We start from the raw sequence: 23833 nt of genomic DNA on the forward strand, positions 1-23833 counted from the left end.
ATTACTCACTGCTCAGCGCAGAGCTGCCTCACTGCCATTCAGGAGCGACGTTTTAAGACTGTGAGAGGAAACACAAGCACACAGACTGACACAATCTACAAATGAATGTGAGTCTGTCTAACTTACAGCAGACAGAGCTAATCACCGAGTTGCTGCTGTAGTCAGAGTAACAGCACATTTCCTATGACAGCTGCTGAGTAAATCAGTCAGCCTCCAAATACAAACAGGCTTTTGAATTTTGAGAAAAGCCTGCTTCACTTGAATAAACCTTTTCTGGCAGAAGACATTTTGAATTGTCATAATAAGAAGAGTTCAAGTGATACTAAAACATTAACAATCACTCTGTTCTATTCAAGAGTGCCAGTAAGTCCTGACAGTGTGACAGTGAGCCAGCATGCACAATACCAGGACCCTGGAACTGAAGCAGCTAAATGCAAATCATCCATCATTCATTTTATGATTTACACAGTCAAATGTTTTCTGTGAAAAGAGGCACAATCCATCCATTCATCCATTTTCTATACCGCTTATCTGACCCGGGTCGCAGGGGGCTGGGGCCGATCCCAGCTGACACCCTGGACAGGTCAACAGTTTATCACAGGGCTATGAACACACGTCCCACATGTCTCCGCTTGTAGAGATCCATAAAGGACCATACACGTGTTCTTGCAATTTTTATCTCCTTATCTACAAATCATGAAAATTTTACTTCCCTACAATTTTTAATATATGTTCTAGATTTTCAGAGTTTTTTAAATACATTCTTCATTTATTTTAAAGTATGATAATCAGTTTACAGACTAGTGGAAGTTTCTCCATTTGTCTTATAGATCACAGTGAACATCAAAGTCTGCATAATTCTTTTTTTTCAGCGTTAGCTTGATGCTGCATGATCGTACAGTTTAAGTGCTGGTTGAAAAGTCTGCACTGCGTTTGCATCTGCAGACTTGATGCGGGCGGTGATGGAGCACACCACCAACCTCTGCCAACAGATTTTAACAGTGGTCATGAAACCAACAGCTGCCTTGAAGGCATCTTTTAAGGTATGGGGAGTATCACTGCATTTATGTATTTCACTCCAGCTGTGGCGAAACCGCTGAACCTCAGCAGACAGTTGTTTACAAGCAATCACAAGCTTCAGTGTCACCATACACCCACTGCATACTAAGTCATGTTTAAATGTGCAGCTCAATAACGTGTCCTGTCAGGCTTGTCTAATTACTCCCAGCCACAATGCCCAGGGTGGACGGCAACACTAACATCAGCATCAGCACGACTGAAAAGCCATTTGACCCTGAGCAGCAGCAGAAAGACCTTATTACCAGCCAAAGCAATCACTGCAAAAAGAAAAGACAACTCCAGCTCCTTGTAGACAATGTAAAAGACAGTGATATTTATTTATACATACAAGAAACCCAGTGAGGAAGAAACACATACATTCTAAATACTCACCACTGAGTGGATGCTGGGAGTGTCTCTGGCACAGTCAGTCAGTTGACACAGATCTATCATTAATTGACACTAATCAAATTATTCTGGTGCTGGCTCTGCTGTGAGAAACGTGGGCTTTGTTAATTACCCCCTCGGGTGCAGGCATCTGATCTGTGGGTTTAGTATGATAAGTCAGACGAATGTTGCTGAAATGAATCACTTCGCTCTGCTACTACTCAGGTACCCACAAGACACTTAGCAGATGGAAAATATGACAAGTGAGCGAATGCAGATAGAAGACAGAGGGAAAGATGTGGATGTGCAGCTGGAGACGGGAACGATAACATGTCACCATCGATGTTCAATGTGAACATTTTCCAGCATGTTGCTGGCACTGCTTTAAAATTTAAAGCGCTCCGGGTCAACATTTTAAACACTCACCTGAAACTTGTCTCCAGAACATATAAACAAATAGGTGCATGAAATATAGTACATCTCCATCATATTGTGATTATAAATTTGCTACCAATACAAAAATAGAGTAGGAAACACGTCAGTGCATTAATCATTTGATTTTCCTCTTATCATTTTTCAAACCTTTCACAGTCCTGTTTATAATCATACTAACGTAACATCTTTCATGATAAATCAGGACATGCACGAACCGTCCACATCAGACTAGTGAAGCAAGAACAAGCAGAGTGGCGGTGAGGAACCGTGCACGACAGCAGGAGAGCGCTAACTGGCCAACTCTTCACCGCAGTCTCAACCATGATTCTTTATTTCACTCTCCATCTTTTTACTTCCATCAGGACCTTTTCTCAGTCAGCCGTTAAAGTGCTCAAGTTTTCATAGCTTCAGGGGCCCGGAGGCTGCTACACGAGGTCAGAGTGTCACAGGCTCCTCAATAATAAACATGCCACCAAGGTCACTGCCTGTGCTGGGAGGATGTGCAGAGATTTAGTCTGCACCTGTTCGGCTGATGGTGTGTGGCCAAAGAAAGCTTCTATACTGCAGGTATTTCTTGTTGAAGACACCATTTAGTGGGAAAAGGACCAGAAAAAAGGAATCAAAAAGAGGTGTTTACTAAAGCTAATATGGGGCAATTATAAAACTGCTGGAGAGGAAAATAGAGAATGATGAAGTACTTGGTATTCAGCTGTTGTGTCCAATTACTGGGTGCCAGTGATATCACTAAACAAACAAAGTGACAGTTTAATTGCTTCAAGTCAACGGGCACATCTCCTATTATTGTCTGAGATGCTACAGTGCTCTTTTCTGCAGCCATTATAACATAAAATGTAAAATTAAAAAAAAAAGACACTGGGCTTTTAATCCAGTGACCACAGTGATTATAAAATACAACTTGATCATAGCTGTTCCCTCCCTGTATCCTCATAAGAACTTTAGCAGAATGTTGAACTCACAATGTGTCGCTCCTCTTTGCAGACCATATTTATTAAATTAATAGTTTAAAAAGGCTTTCTGAGATAAATCATAAACGCTTCCTCCTCTGAGTCAGAGGGCACATGTGTGACTGGCAGCTGAGTGAGGAGGGGGGATAAAGAGTTTGTTTATGAACTCGCTCTTCAAGCCAAGGTGCAGCCCAAGATACGTGTCCATGCTCGGAGATAAGACACTGAATCAAATGTGTTGCAGGCTAATTCTGTCTCCATAGAGAAAAAATGGCATTCTGATTTGTACATGGACAGACAGGGGGCTGCATTATTTAACTAAATATATATGTGTATATATACATAATATACATTTCTTTGTCTTGGGAATTTTTTTTTTCACGAAAAAGAAAAGTAGCTAAAGGATAATTAAAAATCGCCAAATCTGGAGAGAAAATTGTAGTTCTCAGGAGGAAACCTCTTTAAAAGGCTTTATGTCTTGATATTATTTATAATGTGACATTGTTGAAGTTAGTTTAGCTATGTATTTAGTTTTTTATTGTTCTCTATAATATTTATATAAGAATATATATATATAATATATATAATATATATATATGAAAATTATTATATTTTGAAATTCTACTAATGTTAACATTTGGAATTAAAAAAAGTGATGGTGGTGTCAGATTATTAATTACATACTGGTGATGGATGCTGATTGGAGGGCCCCCTGCATTCAGGCCATCTACCATTTGTTTTCTCTTCTGTGTCTGTCTACTTGTGCTACATGTAACTATTTTAAAGCATTAATATATTGTTTTGCGAAAGTCGCACTATAAATCAGCAAATAAAACAAACTGAACTCAGAAAACTAAACTCTTTATGATCAGGTTTTTCAGTTTGAGATATGAGAAAAGTAAACATGGAAAAGTAGAGCAGTATTTGGGAAAAAAAACAAAAAAAAACCAACAAAAATCATAAACTGCCCTCAGTCTACGTCTCATAGCTTTAACATCAATAACTTGAGATAATCTGCTGCTTATAAATATGTATAGAGTCTATTAATGATGCCTTTGCTGTAGTCGATCCATCTGCCAGCTCAGCAGCAGGAGACCCTGTAGGCTGCGTCAGCTCATCCACCCGCTCTGTCTGCTTGGTTAGTTGGCTAATTGTGGCACATTATTACATTTGCTGTGTTCAGTGTGGCAGTAGCTCAGCATAGCCTCTAACACACACACACACACACATACACACACACAGAGAGAACTACCCTGGCAAAGACTTGAAAAACAACTTCAGCTTTCTTTCATTTTTAATCATTTGTGGTGTAAACAAGCGCAAACCAACTCCCAGAGGAGAAAATATTTTCTGGCGTAAAATACAAGTTTGAAAAACTGCATTTTTTTTCCTTTTTGCTTATTAATCCCTGTCGCCTGGATACATGTGCTTAGTCCTCATTACAAGTCCTCCTGTTCTCGCTCTTACAGTGCGATATGCTCCTTTCACATACTGTGTTTCTATATGAGCTGGATGTTGATTTTATGGATTGTATCGCTAAAGTAAGCACCATGAATTCTTTAAACCGAGCTTGTTCTCAGCACCCAGCTGGGATGGCACAAATACAGGATCAGAACACAGCACAATGGATTTTCCAATAAGTCCAAAGACCAATATTATGTTTCTGATTAATCCTAATTAAGATCTAATTCTCTCTGTTTGCCCTTGTCTCTGTTTTTCCTTCTGAAGGCTCTCAGTTTAAAAATAGCCTTGTTTCTTGGTTTTACAAGAGGCTTTTTTTTTCTCCCTCCTGCGTAGCTGTTGGAGGGTATTTTGGTCAGTCAGTCATGCATGCCTGTCAGCCATCTGTAATAATTTAAAAACCCTTTTGTGGGTGAGCTCACATCGGGTTATGTGCGAACCCGGGCCAGAAAAATCCATTGAGCTCAGTAATGTGGAAAAACTAACTGAAGCTCCCTTTCTGTGGATCTCTGATTAAATGGCTGATTAGTGTGTGATCAGAAATGGATTGACGTGTGTTTTTACAGCTCCAGTGGCTGGACGGCATCCAGCAGTGCTTGGATTACCACACAACTACAGCTGTTACGCAATGCACGAAACATGAGGGCAATGATTTGAATGTTTGGGTTTTCATTTGTGTTAGCCTGATACGTCCTGGCTGGAGAGCAGCCTGTCACTAGCATCCTTCAGGCAATAAGATCATGCAATTATCATTTGTTTGGGGCTGAATTATTCTGCATATACAGAAATAAAGAATACATCAAAAATCAGGATCATGGATGATTTTCTTCACGAAATGTGCTGCTCTTATAAAACGCTTTTTTAGTCTCCACATTCAGCCATTCATGCACACATTCATACACTGATGGAGCAGCCATCACGGGCAATTTGGGTTCAGTATTTTGCCCAAGGAACCTTCGACACGCAGACTAAAGGAGCCGGGGATCGAACCACCAACCTTCTGACAATTAGTGAGCGACCTGCTCTATGAAGCGGCCCAATTCTGTCTCCTAGAAACTATATTTATTTACAACTAGTCTGCTACGGCAAATATATTTTTTAAAGGTCATGTAATTGCAACCAGATCTTTCTATTAACTTGATGAGGATATGTAACATCAATTTACATATTTGGCCAGTTACTGATGCCGGCGGCAAATTTCTGTTTCCTGCCAAAATATCCAGCACAGTATCCTCCTGTAGGGACCGCAGCGTTATTCTTTTTTTTTTTTAATTCTTTCAAAGGTCTGGTTTGAAACAGTGTGTGTAGTTACATTTACATAGTGTAGTGTAGTTACAAACTGTTCCTAAACAGTAACCAATGAGCTTTTGTTGCCTGAACCACAGACAGGACTCTGGATGCAAACTCTGGTCTGTGCTCTGCTCACCTGCCATCCATCCAAACCTCCACCTCCACCTTCTGGTGGGGACTCTGCTGCTATTAATAAATACAGAAAATATAAATATAAAAACCATGTCGCCTCTGAACATAACCCAGGCAGTGATTACCTCGCCACCACAACACAACTGGGAAAATATCTTATGAATGGATTTGACTGGGACACATTCACCACCACATGTTCTTCCTTCTCCCATTTTATTTGCGTTTAGTATGTCAGCATTTGTACACGGCGCCATCTTTACCTACGTCTGATTGATTGAGTATGTTTGTACTGGAGCCCTCGGAGGAAAACAAGGGGCGTTTCCCTGCTCTAATTGAGCCATCTCCTCCTTCTGAGCCTTCACATCAATACTGCAAACATTCACTTTGCAGACTCATTGGTCCCACCGGGTCTCAGCTGAAGCTGGGAAGGAATCTGGGATGAGTTTGCCCAGGAATATTTTCCTCCTCTTACTGTGCTCCATTGCCTCCCTCTCTCTCTCATAATCACACGGTGTCACTCCATGTAAACACACACACTAAAACATACTCTACAGAGAACATCTTCTTGGAAAATTAACCCAAATTGTCTAATGTATTTTTAAAATATCATATTTAATACAGCAGCCTCAGCAATGAATCATGGGAAATAACAGACACTTACACTCGTAGCTGTTTTGCTGCAGGACGCAAAGGCCTAATAGATGCTGCGAGCACCTGATTTCAGTGGCTTGTTAAGAAGCTCTACCACTCCCATATTATATTATATTATATTATATTTAAAGTAAAGGTAACAGGTGGTTAAAACTTCAATCAAATTACAATGAATAAAACTACAGGTATAATATTGTCTGTCCCTCTTTTAGTCAGACTTTTAAAAAGGTCATTGGACTTTTAGGGGGACAAAATTTCAGACAAGTTAATATTCAAAACAAAGATATGTCTGGAGGGGACATTTAAGGTAGAGCAGTGTTTTTGCAGGTGACACAGCAGGTGACACAGCACCACAATACATTTTCCTCTGATTGATGTGTCTATAATATAATAATAAAATAAAGCAATAGGCCGACAGCAGACAGGGAGGAGGAGGACTGCCATTTACAAATGTTAATAATGTATAGGTTTATTAATACTTTAAAAATCCAATGTTTTGTGAGGGGAAGAAATGCATTCAGTACTTTTGCAAAGCCTTAAGGATACACACAATGTGTGCATTTAATAATACATTTGTATTATTCTTTTGTGTGTAGTTTTTGATATGATCAGAATATTCTCCTCCTGGTCCTTTATCAAAAGCTAATGAGCCTATAAAAATGTCCTCTTGAGAATGATCCCTGTGTCCTTCACGTCATGAAGATATATGTGTGTGTTTTGTCCTCAGCTGGAGCGTTCTGCTGCGTTCAGCCAGAAATGAGCAGCTGACATTACACACACACACACACACACACACACACACATTGAGGTCGTTGACAGGTTTTGTGCTCGTTGTGTCTGTGTTTTGACATAAAGGTATAAAACCATATCTGAGTTAGTTTAGCAGTGAAATTTCAGCACAAAGCAAACATTTACACACACGCACAAATCCTGACTCATCTGCTCACACACTCACATGTACAAACTGTATACACAGTCTCAACACAAATTTATACCTAAGCATACACAAAGCACACTGCAAAATACACATGCATGCAGCCACCTGCAGTTATTCACACACACACACACACACACACACAGCCATCTGTGCACTTCACCGTCTGGTATTGACGGATTTGAGAGAATAAATATGAACAGAGAAGACAGTGTGTGTGTGTGTGTGTGTGTGTGTGTGTGTGTGTGTGTGTGTGTCTTGCAGGCCAGGAAGAACAAGAAACACAATTTGGAAATATACATCTTCCAGACTTTGCAAAAATATGTGGGGAAGAAAAAGAGGCACACTGTGCACAAATCTCCCCCGGAGACAAAGGGACGCGGGAGGTCAGTGGAAGAACACGGTGGAAAGAAGAAGAACATTGTGTCTGATGTGCTCAGTAGTGACAGTTTTGGCCACTTTTTTTCTTTCTGGGGTCTGAGATAGAGGAATCTCTCCCTGTCTGCTCCGAGGTGATCTCACCAAGCATGACAGAAACAATAAATGCGACAAAGAGGGTTTTTTCTGCATGAAGGCTCTAAACACTTACATAAGACCCAGTCTAAGGTCAACATGACAGGACGGAGATGATCAGTGAGCCGGTCGTGTTTAGACGTAAGCTGAGAAAATCAGCACAGATGTGTATCTGTGTGTAACATGAACATTATCCTCAATTTTCCTGCAATTTTCCTTCGATGCTTCATGACCCATTTTCCTCAAGGAATCTCCTTCTTATCTTATCAGATGTCCCCGCGGTGATAATGAACAAAAGTATCATGACAGTTTGCAGTTCTGTGTGATCTCCAGTGAGAGCAGCTTTGTCACTTATCTCCCATGTCTTCCCCTGTGCTGAGTGTTGTCAGAGACCCTCAGAAGAAAATCCAGATGATCCGCGGCTGAACATGAACAATTAAAAAACTGCTGACCTGATATTTGTATTCATGGTTTGTTGTTTGAGAAGTAGCAGCACATTTATCCTTTGTGTTTTGGACAGGATGTTGGAATCAGGGAAATTAAGTTTACGACATCAGGAGAATGATAAGACCTGACGTATCACACAGTAGCAGGAGAGTTTCACCTTCAGTATCTGTGGATAATTCACATCCATCACTTTGAAGGCTTATTCGATGCCCAAACACTGCACAGTGTTTTACAAGGCTCTGAGATTGTACAACTCAGGATGTGCAGCAGTTATTTCATCTTTTGTTTAACAGTAAAAAGAAAAAAAAAACTGAATGTGCACTTCGATATATATATCTGATTGGCCAGTGAAGAACTCTTCCTAAAGACGTCCCCATTGCTTTGTAGCAAAAGTTGAGCCTGGTTCAACTTTTTCTTTCCTTTTTTGCTGACACCTGCGTCAGCACCCTGCAGAGCTGCTGCAGACCGGCCTCGATCTAATGAACGGGAGGAAGAGCACCTCAGTCTCTGCCTCGCAGCACAGCACGGCCCCGAGATCTTCGCCTCTCTGACGGTAGTTCAAAGAACTTAAACTTGATATAAACTTTTCCTGAATATAATATGACTCAGAGGTTGTTTGAGAGCAATATCATACAAGCAGAAATGATTCATTTCTCCTTTACTTTCAGTGGGTTTCACTAATGCGGTTTATTTTTTTTTAATCCAGCAGAAAATAGAAGGTGACAGCATATTAGTGCATTTAAATAAACACATTATTTTCTGTAAGCGTGAGAAAGGTTTTTTTTCACTCCTCCACTCTCACTCCGTCACTTCAGCTTCAGCTTGTGTGAGGCTGACGAGGTTTTGTCAGTAATGTGAGAATTTTGTTATTTTGAACATAGCAAATGGACAAATCTGCACTTAAAAACTGATCCCTCTTTCCTCAGCCACATCCTAACTTTCCACTGACAACATGACTTCATTGGCAGAGATCATGAGTCGTCTTGTTTCAGTTACTGTGAAAACTCACCGTTGTCTTTCTGCCTTTGGTGCAGGGACAACAGCACACTTCATGAAATCCTAGAAATATATCAAATATTCTTGCAATGTCACCTGAATAAATATCCGTCCATCCCCCTTCATGCCTGTGCACCTTCCCCACTCGGCTCTATGAGGAGCCGTCCTGAGTCATTCCTCCAGTCACTGGAGCAGCTTTGCTCTGTGTCAGTTTTATTTATTCATTATCCAGGTTTTATTTATTCAAACTGTGCTCAACAGTCAACAGATCAAACTCCTTAAAACAGCACGCCCCTGCTTAATTCATCTGCCACTGTCCTAGTTTTATTATACATATAGTCAGTGAGGCAGTGAATCTGTCTGCTTCTCTTTATTTCTACATCTTTATGTGTGTCGTGCTGGTTTTTTTTTTCACCTCTTTCTGCCTATTTTATTTAAAGAGGAAAGAAACACTCTAAACAAGCAACAGGGTTTCAGCACATGAAATCACAGAGTGCTTCATTCACGCATGTTCACACCTTCAAATATAATCCTGCACATTTTTTCATGTGATGACAAAAACTTATACAACAGAGGCGTCAATCCACAAGTTCAAGGTTTGAGCTAAACAACACTTTTTCAAACCCATATGGCAAACTCCATCTCCCACACACACTATTTAAAAAAATAATAAACACACACACTTGAGGTGAGAGGCACACAGTCACACACAGACTTGAACAAGCTTCCTCACATTTCTGCTGTTGAATATAATCTGTGATGAATGACAAGAACTTCACTTTAAACTGAATTTGTGTTGCAACACTTGCAAACAAAAGAGACTTCCAGACCTGCACAAGATTAAAATAATCCCTTCACTTCCTTTCTTTAGTTGTGGAAATACAGAAACACAAGCACACACGTTCACGTTTGAACTTTCCGGCTTCCACTACAACCCTCAGAACACACTCACACTGATAATATCCTGCACAGTCACACAGGTTATATCTGAGTAGGCCACAGGTGGCTCCACTTCTGTTTTCCTCAGGCGAAGCACTTTTGCACAGGAAATGTTCTTCAGTTTAACTCAATAAACTCTGATATAAATCTCATATTTGCATTACTGATATTGCATCACTCTTACACACTCACTATACATCTGTGTCGCTACTGTTGCACATCTTTTCACTGCTTCTGCTCACCTGGAAGTTAGAGTTGTTCCAATTGTGATCCTATCAGAATCAAGATCAGAAATAAAAAATAAATAAATAGAATATTCATGTATTTGTTCATGTTTTACATTGAGCCTGCCACACAACAACACTCATGCCACATCCATACAGGGTTAGTAGTTCACTACTGATGCAGCCATTACATTGTTTTAACACATTAGCATCAGTAGTAGTAGTATCGGCCCATACACGTAAGGAGAAAATACTACTGGAAACACAGAAAGACATCAACATGAAAGAGGCTGTGTGGGTCTGCTGAATGACACTAGTGTCCTCCTGCATCGCACCCAGAGGACCCACTAAGCTGCTCAAACGCCTGTGTGAGTTTTACTCATTGCAACCATAAATTAACCTACTAAAATACTACAGGTGCTATTGCACATGAACATAAATCAGATTATGAAATAACAAAATAATATTAATATTGCCGTGATCCCACATTTGCAAAGCAGAAGACAAACTCGACGTGGACAGTGAAGTCCTCAGACAGACAGCTGCATGTGTTTCTGAGACCACACAGAATTTTAGGGCTCATGAGATCGTAAATGCTAACATGACGTGCTCTGAAATACTGTCTTACAGAAATGTAATCACTACATTAACATAGATTCATTCAAATTCTCCTATGTTGATTCTGCCCTTTAGCACAGCAAAGGAGTTTCTACTGAATAAAGCTTCTTTGGTTTGTCAGTTGAAACCTGTCTCCAGTAAACAAAACTTGCTCTGGCAGTGACCTTCACAAGTTCCCCTTTCCCTGACATTAGAGAATGCTTTACCCTGTAAAAACAAATGTCTTCCGTCTGCACGTGGTTATCAGGAGATCTGGTCGGAGAAAAACTCCATCGCTGTTTAGAGCAGCAAACCTGGCGTGACGCTGTCCCGATACTTTGTGTAAATAAGACGTGCCGTCTCTGTAAACCTTCTCTTCTCCATCCCGAGGATTAAACTTCAGACAGCCAAATCTGAAGTAGACACATCAGGCAATGGCGGACATACTCAAAAAATGCTCCATCACAAGACTCATTTGTTCTCACACAAGCATCCAGAGTGCATTTGTACGAGGGTGTCTGGCCTTTGTTAAGCCCAGCGATGTAATCAAAAGGCTTTAGCCTCAAAAATGCTGCTGAAAGTTTTCTAACACAAAAAGACTGAACACAGAAAATATCCAGACAGTTTTTAACACAACCTTCAGATTTCATCATTTAAATCAATCTCTCCAACATCAGGAATAGAGTGCTGGAGGAATGTGTCCGAAAACCGGGAATGAATTAGCATTCTACGACATGAGATATGTCAGTCGTGATTTCTGTAAGTTTTTATTTGGCTTAAAAATGACCGGTTGCTCTCAAGTGGCAAAGTGAGGTTGTCAGGGATGTTAAAGGTCACACACTAAAACGAAAACCAATCTACCCACCAGTGCACCTCTGCAGCCTCATTGTGTTTATACTCGCACTCTTCCTTCAATCAATCAAACTTTGTTTGTAAGCACTTTTCATACAGGTCAGTGCAGGTCAAAGTGCTTCACAAATGACTGATAAACTTAAAAAGGAAGGACAATCACGTAAGAAAGCTGTAATGAGAAACAATATAATACATTTTAAAAAACGGATTAAAAGAAAAGATAAAAGGGAATAAAATACAATTTACAAGATATTCTTGCAAAGTTTTACTTTCTAAAGCTACGTCCACACTAATCCCATCATTTTAGCTCAATATCAGAAATGATCTGCATTCATACTACAGACAAGGAACAGCAAAGGCAGAGGACAACTGCTTGCAAAGACAACAGCCAGTGAGGAGTGATTCGTTATCCGTGTTCCTTTCACCACTGGTAGTCGAGGCTGATTAGACCCAGTCAGGGTGCAACTGTGGGTGTCTACATCATCATTTCCAAAGGTCTCCGTTTTCCCGTCCAGACTACAAAGCAACTGGTCCAAATGTCTCCATCTTAGGTGCTGGAAAACTCTGGAGCAGTGTGGACGGCAGGTGAAAACAATGCAACAGCGACTTGTGTGGACGTAGCCTCAGAAAGCTGCAGCTTTTCACTTCTGCCGATTGTATTTAGGCTTCATAAATCACACAGGTTATTTTTGTTTTACGTTAATCCAAGAGCCTCTGGATAGATCTCATTGTCTTTTTGTCAAAGGAAGCAGGGTGATGCTAACTTCTGGGTTGGCCTACAAAAATACGTCAGTCCTGCAGCCCTCTCTGCCCCTGCAGCTGCAGCTGCAGACAGTAGCCCTGTCACCACACTCGCTGTTCACTGACGCCCACAGAGAGAACACACGCGCTGGAGACTCCATCAGTGAGCTGAATAAACCTGTTTTCTTTTATTGAATTTTTCATTTATTGAATTGAATTTTTGATTTATGTTACACTGTGATGGAAAAACAGCAAAATAGGCCATCAGCTCTTTGTCTCAGTCCTCACACTACTGAGTTCCACTTCTTCAGCACACAATCAAAGCAGACTATCTGAGGATGGAGATGTCAGCATGACAGGGAGAAGTAGTGACAGCGAAGAGAATAAAGTGGTGACAAAGAAAACAAACCATACAAAAGCCATTTTAATTTAATACCCTCCTCCTCACTGCCTCATCTTTTGTTTCCTTGTTTTATCCCTGCCTGCTGACTCTGTCTTTCTTATTAATTGGGGGTAAAAAACTATAAATACATTATGGGAAATCCATTAATTATACATACGGCCATGTTCCTCCTGCCTCATGAATGCTCACGAACACTTACCCTGTGGCCTCAGACAGTGTTGGGTAATACAATAGCAGCTGAATAACTTAATAGACATTAGCACAGTGCTGAGTGTCTCTGTCACAGCACATGTACAAACCAACAGTGTGGAGTGTAACTGCTAAATAAAAGCTGATTCACTCTGTACCCTGTTCACTTGATGATTAGAAGGGAATAGATTGTGAGAGGAATTAGATAGGAGAGTAGCTTAGTGAATACTTCAGCGCGCACACACACACACACACACACACACACACACACACACACACACACACACACACACACACACACACTGTCGGCTTTGATTCGACGCTAACTTCAGCCACATGAGGTGAACCGGTAACCAACTACGCCTCTTCCTGTTCACCACCTGTGCCTCCACTCTGCTGCATTCCCGGGAACGTCGGTGCTCATTAGACCAACAGCGGGACCGCAGTTCTGTTTGTCTCTTTCACAGCTGATTCATAAAACTTTACGGAAACAGCAGAGGAAGGAAGTGCTCAGTCAGACAGAGCGAACCTGCCACCTGAAGCTGCTCCTCAGTCCTGAGCTGTTTACATCTCCACAAAGACAGAGCTCGTGTTGAGGTGCAACATGGACAGCTGTTAGAATATTAAACAATATGTTGTTCAGATATTCTTTACAAGAGACAGTGTTTGGATATTACAGCTGCACTAACTGAGACTTAATACTTGATACATAAATATTAAGAGTGGGTCAGTTGACTGTAATTGTGATTTGAAAGGGGCGACTTGCAGTGATAAACCCGTGGAGAATAATCACCTGACTCTGCGGTTCTCTTCATGTTTACAGAGCGTTTTAGCTTCGTTCTGCTTTTACTCTTTTGACTCGGTCTCTTGGCTCTCATTAACCAAATTTCCAGCAGCAGCAGGCAGCTGTTTTCCTGGAAAAAAAAGCTCTGGAAAATCCACTGATCGCCGCCGCCAAGCACCAAATGGCAGGTGATAAAAGTTAGCGACTAGCTGCTGAACACAGTGGAGCATTTAGCTGATAAATATGTTTCCCTCAGGAGTTGGTGCAGCAAACACAGAGCTAAAAGAAGAGTGATTATTGGATTTAAATTAGCCAGGGGGCCAGAAACATGACCCAAAATGAATGCTAATGTTGCTCTGTATCTGCTAGAAAGTAAATTGTAAATCAGGAACTGTTTTTTTGCTATATTAGCCAAACCGGTTGCACAGGGTGTCTGTCTGTTCTGTTTTTCTGACCTCTATTTTCCAAAGATATGCAAAAATATGAAAATCAGTAAGAAAAAAGCCTGATTTAGAATTAAGATTAGAAACTAACATCTGCAGCACACACAATCTCTTGTTTAGTTATTGTTTTGGTGCTTTACTGGCATAATCATCAGCTAATTTCCAATTTTTCCCATATTTTTCTGAATGCACTTAACACTAGAAGATTTCTCTGACTGTTAACTGCAGTGTAGTAAATATTGAATATGAGGTCTTTGAATATGTTGGTGAATGTGACATAAAATCCACATTAAAATCATTTTAAACCTGTTTGCCCTCAAATAAAAATCTGGGTATTTTCCTGACTAAGTCCACAAAACAGTAACACTTAGATATAAATAACCATGTGTGCGAGGGAGTAGTTGGGGGGCAGCCTTGCTATGCCATTAATGAACTCCAGTCAATCAAATGTCACAGTGCAAGTGTGTGTGTGTGTATGTGTGTGTGTGTGTCAGTGTACATGTCAACTGATGCCCAAACCTTATGTACTATATGTGCCATAATGTTTCTAATTTGTGCAGTTGCGGAGTCCGTTGTGTGGTCAGCCATAATAATGGGTCATTACCTCATTTACTATGGAGCAACACACACACACACACACACACACACACACACACACACACACACACACACACACACACACACACACACAATATGCAGTAGGTCTTTTTTTTTGGTTCGGGTTTCTCACAGTGTTTAAACAAATGTTTTGCATCTCAGCCCTCTAGACAATCTGGGACTGGAGTCTTCTCTTACCTCAACTCCTACTTACAAATCCTATTTTATCTTGTTTTATCAAGATTAGATTTTTTAGATAAACACCCTTTTCATTTTATTAATCGTGTGTATTCTAAGATGTAGCACCTGTAAGTCGGAGGTTCTTGTTTTTTTTTTATAAACCCGTCTAAATGTCCTATTGCTACATCCAGTCCTCAGCCAGATAGCAGATGATTCTGGGACACACACCAGGTGCGGGCTGGGTGCAGTGGACAGGGCTCATGGGAATGACAAGAAAAAAACCCACATCCATTTAGTCCCCATCCAGATGCAAAAACCAGGTCTGAACCACTGTTGGTTTATTGTTCCACAGGACACGGGGCGAGGTCTGTTTAGCTACGTTCCAAACACCTTTAGCAACTTTTCTTTAAAAAAAGAAAAGAAAAGCATATAGTGACAAATCTAGTGAATTACTAGACTTTTAGCTGATTAGTGAACTGATACTTTTTTGCTCATTAATCAGCATCTCTGTAAATATACTGTTAGCCAAAAGGTGATTTTTTCCAACTGTTGTCCTTCAGCTAGATATTAATTTAGCCATTATGTCAGCAATTAAACACAATATGTAACAGTACAACAAGAAAAAGCAGGCAAAAGCTTCCCTGTGTAACTTGGTCTGTTTCTTCCTTTTCTCTTAACAACACTCAGGATCTATGGTGACCTGACGAACTGCACGTACCTGGTGGCGCTGAAGATGGAGTGCTTCTGGCCGAATCGGCTGGTGGACGAGTTCTTCATCCGAGTCCACAGGCAATACTTCCACGACTGCTCGCTCTCCGGACGGCTTCTCAGGGACCCACCCAACCGCATCCTGGGTCCCTTCATAGTAGTGCCCATCCTGGTCACCCTTCTCATGACAGCCCTGGTGGTGTGGAGGAGCAAACGCAGCGAGGGGATCATGTAGTGAAGGGAAGGAGGGGGCCAGGGTAAGACTATAGACAGACCTTCAGGGATCAGAATCACAATATTATGGACCCGGAGCTGAATGAGATCAGTTTAAAATCAGATCCTACTCGAGTGCTTCAGCACATCTACTCCAATATGAAACTGCAGCTCGGTCTAACACGGATATGAAATAATTACTTTTTTTGTAGAGCAAAGAGGAGATGAACTGCTCACCTGGATCTAATCCGAACCAGAATAGTGACTGGTGGATAGAGATTGTAAATAAAGGGAAACTGCTTCAAATAATTTTGGATGAGATAATGATACAACCACACATTCAATAAATTAAACAACTATTTTTGGAGACCATGAAACCATCACCTGCTACAGCAGCTACAGCTCCACAGGAACAAAATGCAGACCCAATACAAACGGACAGTTACTCTGACCTCATTTAAGGAACCCAGGGATATCAGATTGTGTACATAAATATATTGTAAATATCCACAGTATGTACAATATGAGATCACTCTGTCAGTGTATTGTCAGAATGCCTTCGTAACACAGTCAAGACAAAAGTTAAATTCCCTCAAATGCAAATTTTGTGTTTCCATGTGATGCAAAGATTTTAACGGATGTGTATTACATTTTAATTATAATCTCTGAATCATGCACACGATTCACCGTCAAGCTATAGTCGGAGTAGAATTAGTTTTCATTACCTCTGCTCATACCGGACGCCCTCGCCTCATCTCTTGGCCTGCGGCTCAGTCTCCCTCCTGAATGAAAAACGAAGATGCAGTATGTTTCCATGCCATAATGCACACTGCACCAGCTGAAATAATGCAGGATATAACAGTATCAGAAATGCAGCAGATTGACAGATGTGCTGTACAGATGACAGACGCACAGAAACGGTCACCACGCAGGGGCCGAGGCACCAATATAATGTTGTGTTCTGCAGCTGTCGACTCCATCACCAAGGAAACTAAATGAAGGAATGCCAAACTGTGGAGCAGGTCGAGAACAGAGGCTTTGAAGGCCAACATACACAGACTGCACACTGTTAATTAACCAAAAATTCTTACGTTCTTTCTAAATTATTCACCCTCAAACTCCTCTGTCATCCATGTTTCCTACTGTATACAAAGACACTATCCCAGCAATTACCACACTGATTACTGTTGAGTCAGTTTGATAACGTGCTGAAAGAATGAAAAAGAAAACAAAGAGTAAAAAAACTGACAAAAAATCACAATTCTAACAAAAGAGAGAACATGAAGCACTGGCTGAAGTCAGCCAACGCACATTGCTGCTGAATGTTGCCATAGCCTAAACACAGTTTGTGTATCATAGACCGTAGGTTTCTATTGATTTATTATCTCCCTGTGTGGTAAAGTGTGTCGTGTTAACTGTTCCTTTATTGATATTTTTGAATGCTCTCTTTCCTTTATAGATTTATTGACCTTTAACCTGCCTCCCAGCAAAACACACTTTAAAACACACCCACACTTCCTCAACATGATCTTACTTTGTACTTTGTGCCAAAAGCGCTTGGAAAATAGATGGCAACATTTGCTATGAAATGTCAGTTTTTTGTTTGTTTGTTTGTTTTTGGTGCCGTGACTTCTAATGATTGATTCATGAACCATGATCATGAAGAAAAGTTCAATAAAATGTCTGATTAATGTGTCTGATTCTGTCAGGATTTATGTTTCTTATGAGATGAAGATGGTACAAAAGACTTTAGGAGATGCTTTGTGTAAATGTGAATGAATCCTGCCTTAATGTATGCGTGGCTGAGTGTACAGCATTGAGTCATAATGAATGCACTGGGTTCAAGCCCCTTTGAATAAGCTGAAGAGTGAAAAATATGAGAAAGTAAAAGCTATATTCAGTAAAGTGTAAATAAAACAAAGGCCTCCTGTTTATATGGCACAAAGCTTTGTGTCCTGAGGAGACACTCTCACATTTCACAAAGAAGCACTGGAGAATAGCAGTGTTGTCTGGAAGAGGAACAGTAAATGAAGGTGTAAAATGCCAGTGGCATTATCTCTGTAGAGCTGTCCCTCAGTGCAATATTGTCAGTAACCGTAACCTTCATGGGGTAAACAGCGACGGTGTAGACCTGACAGAAATAACCTGGTATGAAAAGGTAAACTGAAACTGACAGTTTGACGTAGGCTACAGAGATAACACGAATGCTAACGTGATGTTTGCTGGCAGCTAGCATAGCTCCATATTCCCTCCGTTCTCATCGCAGATTTCCACAACAAAGCAATAAATTCCTGCTGTACAACCTGCTCAGCACCGAACAGCAGACGAGAGCTGGTGAACGTAGTGGAGCCCTGGACACCAGGTAAAATGTTGCTCCATGAATATGTAAATCAGCAACTGCTTGCTAACAACTTCACCAAAACAAAGCTAAAAGGTGATTGTATGTCAATGATGCGTTCACAGCTTTTTTCAGCTGGTCCATAAAAATCAGGTTGAAACTATCCATAGCAAGCTGGGATTTGTTAAATGTTGTAAACAAAGGTAGCTACCGAGCTAAATTGCAAGTAAGCTAGTTACAGAGGTAGCTAACAAAGGACGAAGGGAAGGGAAGACGCCGGGATACTTCACCTCCAGGTGTGCTCTTATGACATCAGCCGTCCTCGACAAATTAGAGAAGGCCTGAGGTAACGAGTGGACAAGTGGTTTCCAACCTGTGGGCCAGGGTGTGGAAGTTGGACGCCACATTATTAAGGCCTATGTATTAGCATCATTTGGCCTTTGTATAGTTGTGGTGGAGTTTTTTTGAGATTTTCAGGTGGGCCACAAGTTTGAAAAGGTGGAACCACTGGTGTAGACAAAGCAGCAAGCCGCTGTGCTGGTCAGGAACATGTTTATGTGTTGCTTAGCAACCATCCAGTACATCCATAGCCAAATAAATGATGAATTAAATAAACAAATTATAATCTGTTTTTCCTTATTACTGTTAACTACTATGGCGCTCGCAGAACTGTTGTATAAAACAGCTGTATCAGCACAGCTGTGGTCACAGGTATGTGTAGGTCATGTGATGTTGCTGAGGTAAACAGTGACTTAATTCAAAGGCTCAGGTGATCATGTTTAAAAAAATAAATAGATAAATTCACAGATGTTCAATGTTACAAAGAGTTTTGATGACATTTTTTGACTGTCACAAATGACACAGGATAATAGCAAGTACAGGGTGTAACACTGAGAATAATGATGCTACAAAAAAAAGTTATACAATGATACAAACACCTAAAACAGTGTATTTCAGACTGTCAGCTTGCTGCCAGCCGTAACCTTTTCCACCTACGCTAAGTCACCTTATTAAAGCATTGACTCTCCCAGGTGAATAATTTATGGAGGAGAAAGGCAACCTGAGGAGAGTCAGACGCTGAAGCTGCACGTGACTGCGAGGGCAGCATATATTGTGGCAGTAGAAATGATACAGCAAGCTGTTAATAATTATATAATAACCAAGGATAGTGAGTGGGCTGAGGTCTGAGGGGTCATGCTGAAATATCTGCCCCAAAGTATTTTGTCTGTTTTACAGATCAGATACATCAAATCTAAATATGAAAATGGTTCTGAAACATTTCAGTGTGATCCAAACGTTTAAGATCGATATGTTTGATAAGTGACATCACAGACTCTCACTTCCTGTCTGTAAAGCCACAGAAATTTGGTGCCACTTTCTGATAATGCAGCATATATTAAAGGTTCACAGTTTTTAATAACATAATTCATTCGGTTATAAGCTATGAATAAGAGCAAGTTAAGGTTTGACAGATTGTTGAAAATCCTTTCTTTGTCTTTTTACTCAGCTCTTTAATTCATAACCTTATCTTCTGGAAAACAGTCCATGTATGAACTGCTCATAACGTTGCTAAAGGTGGAGAAGTGGTTCTTTTTAATAGCTTATAGCTGATCTTTAAAGCATAATAAAATTTGATATAGTGCCCTATCAGAAAGTGGTACCCACTGACAGCATCAGGTGAAAAGGAATATGCAAACAATCTCACTACATGAATGAAAACTCTAGATTTCATCAGAATGTTTTTTAAAAACTGATCTTAAATGAGTATTTATATTTTATTTGTATTTATTTTACACAATGCATGACCATCATCCTCAGTTCTTACAGTTCTGATTATACTTCAGCTTTTTTTTACAGCTACTTCATCACCACATTCATATTTCTAAGCTCCTCTGAAAAGGTTTATCAAAAGCGGTGATGTATGGTAATCCTTATCAGGAAAAGGCAGGTAAAGCCCACACAATATTATCAGATTATTGACAGTTTCTTCACATGATAATTATCATAACTCATTTCTGTGGGTACTGTAGAAGAACCGCAGGAGTAAAATGTACCTTTTTTATTTTAAAATGACTTTGCTAGGTTTCAGAGTTGACTCATTTTACCACATAAAGGCACACATTTTATCAAACTTGTTAATCTAGGTCAGTCACACTAGATCTCAGCACCGTATCGCTGTCTGTACTATTCCTTTATTGCAGCCAGTTTTCTAATCAATGACCCAAATTACACTCAGATGAACATAAATGTGTTCAAACATAGGGACACTATAAGAGGTAACGTTATAAGCTGCCGCTAAGTGTAAGTTTGTCTGCTATCACATGCACACATGACAAAATCTCACACTCTTTGCCACTGATGGCACAATCTGAAACAATGATAAACCATGCAGCGAGCAGCACAGGGACTCTGCTGCAGAGCGGTGCATGGAGACAGAAGGGAGACTAAATTATCAGTATGCACTCAAACTGTCAATGCACATATTTCATGGTAATTCTAACACTGAATAGCCTTAATACTTAATTTTAACATTTATTGCTTAATGGTTATATTTGTATTTTAGTCCTAAACCTTCAGTATGTGAACAGAAATGAATATGCCCCACTCTGCAGGGCCAGACTGGACTAGCTTTTATATATAGATATTTATAGACACACACACACACACACACACAGCTGTCCTATGTAAAATAAAGAGCCTCCACACTGACCTGGTCAAAGTGTTGACTGTCGCTTGGCAGATTAGATGGCTCTAGATGATAGGAGCGAGGACACCCACATATACGGACCCATATGTTCTTTCACTAGTTCTCTCTCCCCAGCAGAGCAGTTCAGCTGCAGACAGATGCTCAGGCTCTGCCAAGAAACAACACTGAGGGTTGTATGTGACTGTGATTTTCATCTGGATTGATTGTGTTTTACTTTGAAGAATAATCCACAGATCTCTAACCTCCGGCCTCATGTGTTTCTCCCTCTGTCGCTCCTGTTACTGTGAAAGTCGCAGCTCATAAGAGCAGGTTTGCTCATGACAAGACAGAGAAAGTAAACAGAAGCCTTAGTCTGGGGAGGATGTGATGAACCTTCGTTGTCTCCCATCTTTCATAGTTCAAACTTTGTCTGCTCTTTGTGGCGTCATCAAAACATAGTCCTGATTTGAATCTTGTGAAATATTGTTTTTATCATCCACTTTTTTAGTATGAAAAAACTTCATGGTGGTACAAAGCCTGGGTGTCCATCCACGACCTCAGCCTCCACACATTTTCTCTGCACTGTGGAAACCTGCACTTGCTGTCAACACTGCCATCAAACATAAACTGCTCATTTACTAAACAACAGAAATTATTTGCAGCCTTCCCTCCGGTGACTTCACCACCCCATTTAATTTCCTCTCAAATACATTATCTGTGCTGATTGCAGAATCCTCAACAAGGTTCATGAGTGCAGCAGGGGGATGTTGGCAGGAGCCAATTGAGACTACTCTGCCTTTTGAAAGTAATTAGCAGGCAAACTATGTTTGAAACCTCAGAAATTGCTCATGAGGTCATTGGTGTAGGATGCAGCTGACAGCAGAATCATTTCTCTCTCTCAGACTTCAGTGGAAAATCATTTGTCATTTTAGTAAAGCTGAGCTCAGATTGTGCGGTGAATGCAGGGTGAATTGCAGCGCGATGACACTGCAAAGCAATAAAAAGAAGCTGTTGACACTCGCACCCCCACAAAGTTGTTTTGTTTTTTGTTTCAATTCTGTAGTTTTAGTTTGTGTATTCTCATGAGTGTGTGTGTGTTATTCCCTTAAAGTTTATTCTAAAATGGTGCTTGTAGAGCTCCGCAGGGATGATGTATTTTTGTAGTTAAACTCAGATGTTTGCATCACTCTGGTTCCCTCAACAAAAAGCAACAAAAGGGATTTTTACATTGGTTTTTGAATTACTGCAGAAAATAGGATCTGCAACATTTTGTTCAGCAGGATAATCTAAACTAATAAACATCACTTTTATTATCTTTGAAGTCTAAAAACAATCACCAGGAGTAAAAAGCTCAAACACTACATCTTCAACATTACCACCACTAAACTGCAACTAGTAGTTTGATTTTGCTCTGACCCCTTTTACAAAAGTCTTTCCTCTTACAAAGTTAGTGCTGTCAAAGCAGGCTGGTGAGTAGATCAGTTTTCATGTTCAGTGTACTGACGTTTAACGTCCCCGACAACCTCTGTAGTCTCATTTAGACACTTGTTAGCAACCAGCGTTTTTTAAGACATGTAAAAGCTTAAACAAAATCTTCACAAAAAAAACAAACCAAAAACTGGGGTATTTACTGACATATTTTATGTTGTAGAATAAGACGTGAAAATGTCTTGAGCTTATTTCAGCCATCCGACCTTTAACCCATTCAGAAAACCCACTGACTACAGGACGAGGAAACTGGAGAAATGTCACTGCATCTAAATACAGATACCATTTGACTATTTGATTGAACATTTCCTGCAGCCACAGTTCATCCTGTCAACAGCTGTGAGGAGGGAAATGAGGATAATGTGGGGGCAAAAAATGGCGGAAATAGAGAACGGAGGACTGTCAGACTCTAACGTCAGAGACTGCTCCCGCCCTCCTCCTGACGTCCCCACAGGTTAATAACAGACGCCATAATGTCATCCACAGATGTCTGCTGTTAACATAAATACGTTATTTTCAGTGCTCTGTATGTGTGTCAGAATTCAGTTCCTCATTTTCCCAAGTGGCTCTGGTGTATTTCTGTCTTGTTCATGATTTCCCAACAGAACCACAAGCAACATTTCAATCTGCCGGCTCTCAGCCTGGGAGACGAGGCCCTAACAAGCTCTGCCCAAAAAAGTAGATTAACCGGTCTAAGTTTTGTGGAGGCTCAATACAAAAAAAAAATCTCTTGTGCTTGAGACACTGTGATTTCAAATCTGTTAGATGATTTGTTCCATAATAAACCCATTCTAAGATCATTTCCGTTGCAGCATGGTCGAAAAATCTCGAGAAAAAAATTAATTACCAGGGATGTACACTGTGGTGCTTCTGTGAACCAGCTCCAATTTATCTTCTCAGTCACATTAAGCAGTTTCATCAGACCAGTCTCACGCTCTGCACTCAGAGGCCTCACAGTGGCCTGTCTCCAGAGACACAGGGAGACGGGGGGCGCTAAGCTTCATTTCATGTGTCTGCAAACTGTTTACTGTCAAAATATTTCAACTGATTTCTCTTTCAGCATAAACGCAGCATTTATAACATCATCAACCAACATACTGGCCAGTTGCAGATAATGTATATAAGTCTGCCAATGAGCAACAAGACATCCCAGTGTCATGTAGTTTGTCCACCAGAGAGCA

General features: G+C 40.5%; 1 protein-coding gene across 1 annotated transcript in view; it reads left to right on the forward strand.

The window, feature by feature from the left end:
* ramp1 (receptor activity modifying protein 1) overlaps positions 1–17835 on the forward strand; it is a 53067-nt gene extending 35232 nt beyond the window's left edge. The window contains exon 3 of the mRNA XM_071472624.1: positions 15907–17835. Within this exon, the coding sequence (XP_071328725.1) occupies positions 15907–16162 (256 nt within the window). The 3' untranslated portion in view covers positions 16163–17835. The remainder of the gene's footprint in view (positions 1–15906) is intronic.
* Positions 17836–23833: the final 5998 nt, after the last annotated feature.

The sequence above is a fragment of the Trachinotus anak genome, unplaced genomic scaffold, assembly GCF_046630095.1.
Source record: "Trachinotus anak isolate AG129_WGS33_773 ecotype Australia unplaced genomic scaffold, CSIRO_AGI_Tana_v1 ptg000039l, whole genome shotgun sequence".
Taxonomy (NCBI): domain Eukaryota; kingdom Metazoa; phylum Chordata; class Actinopteri; order Carangiformes; family Carangidae; genus Trachinotus; species Trachinotus anak.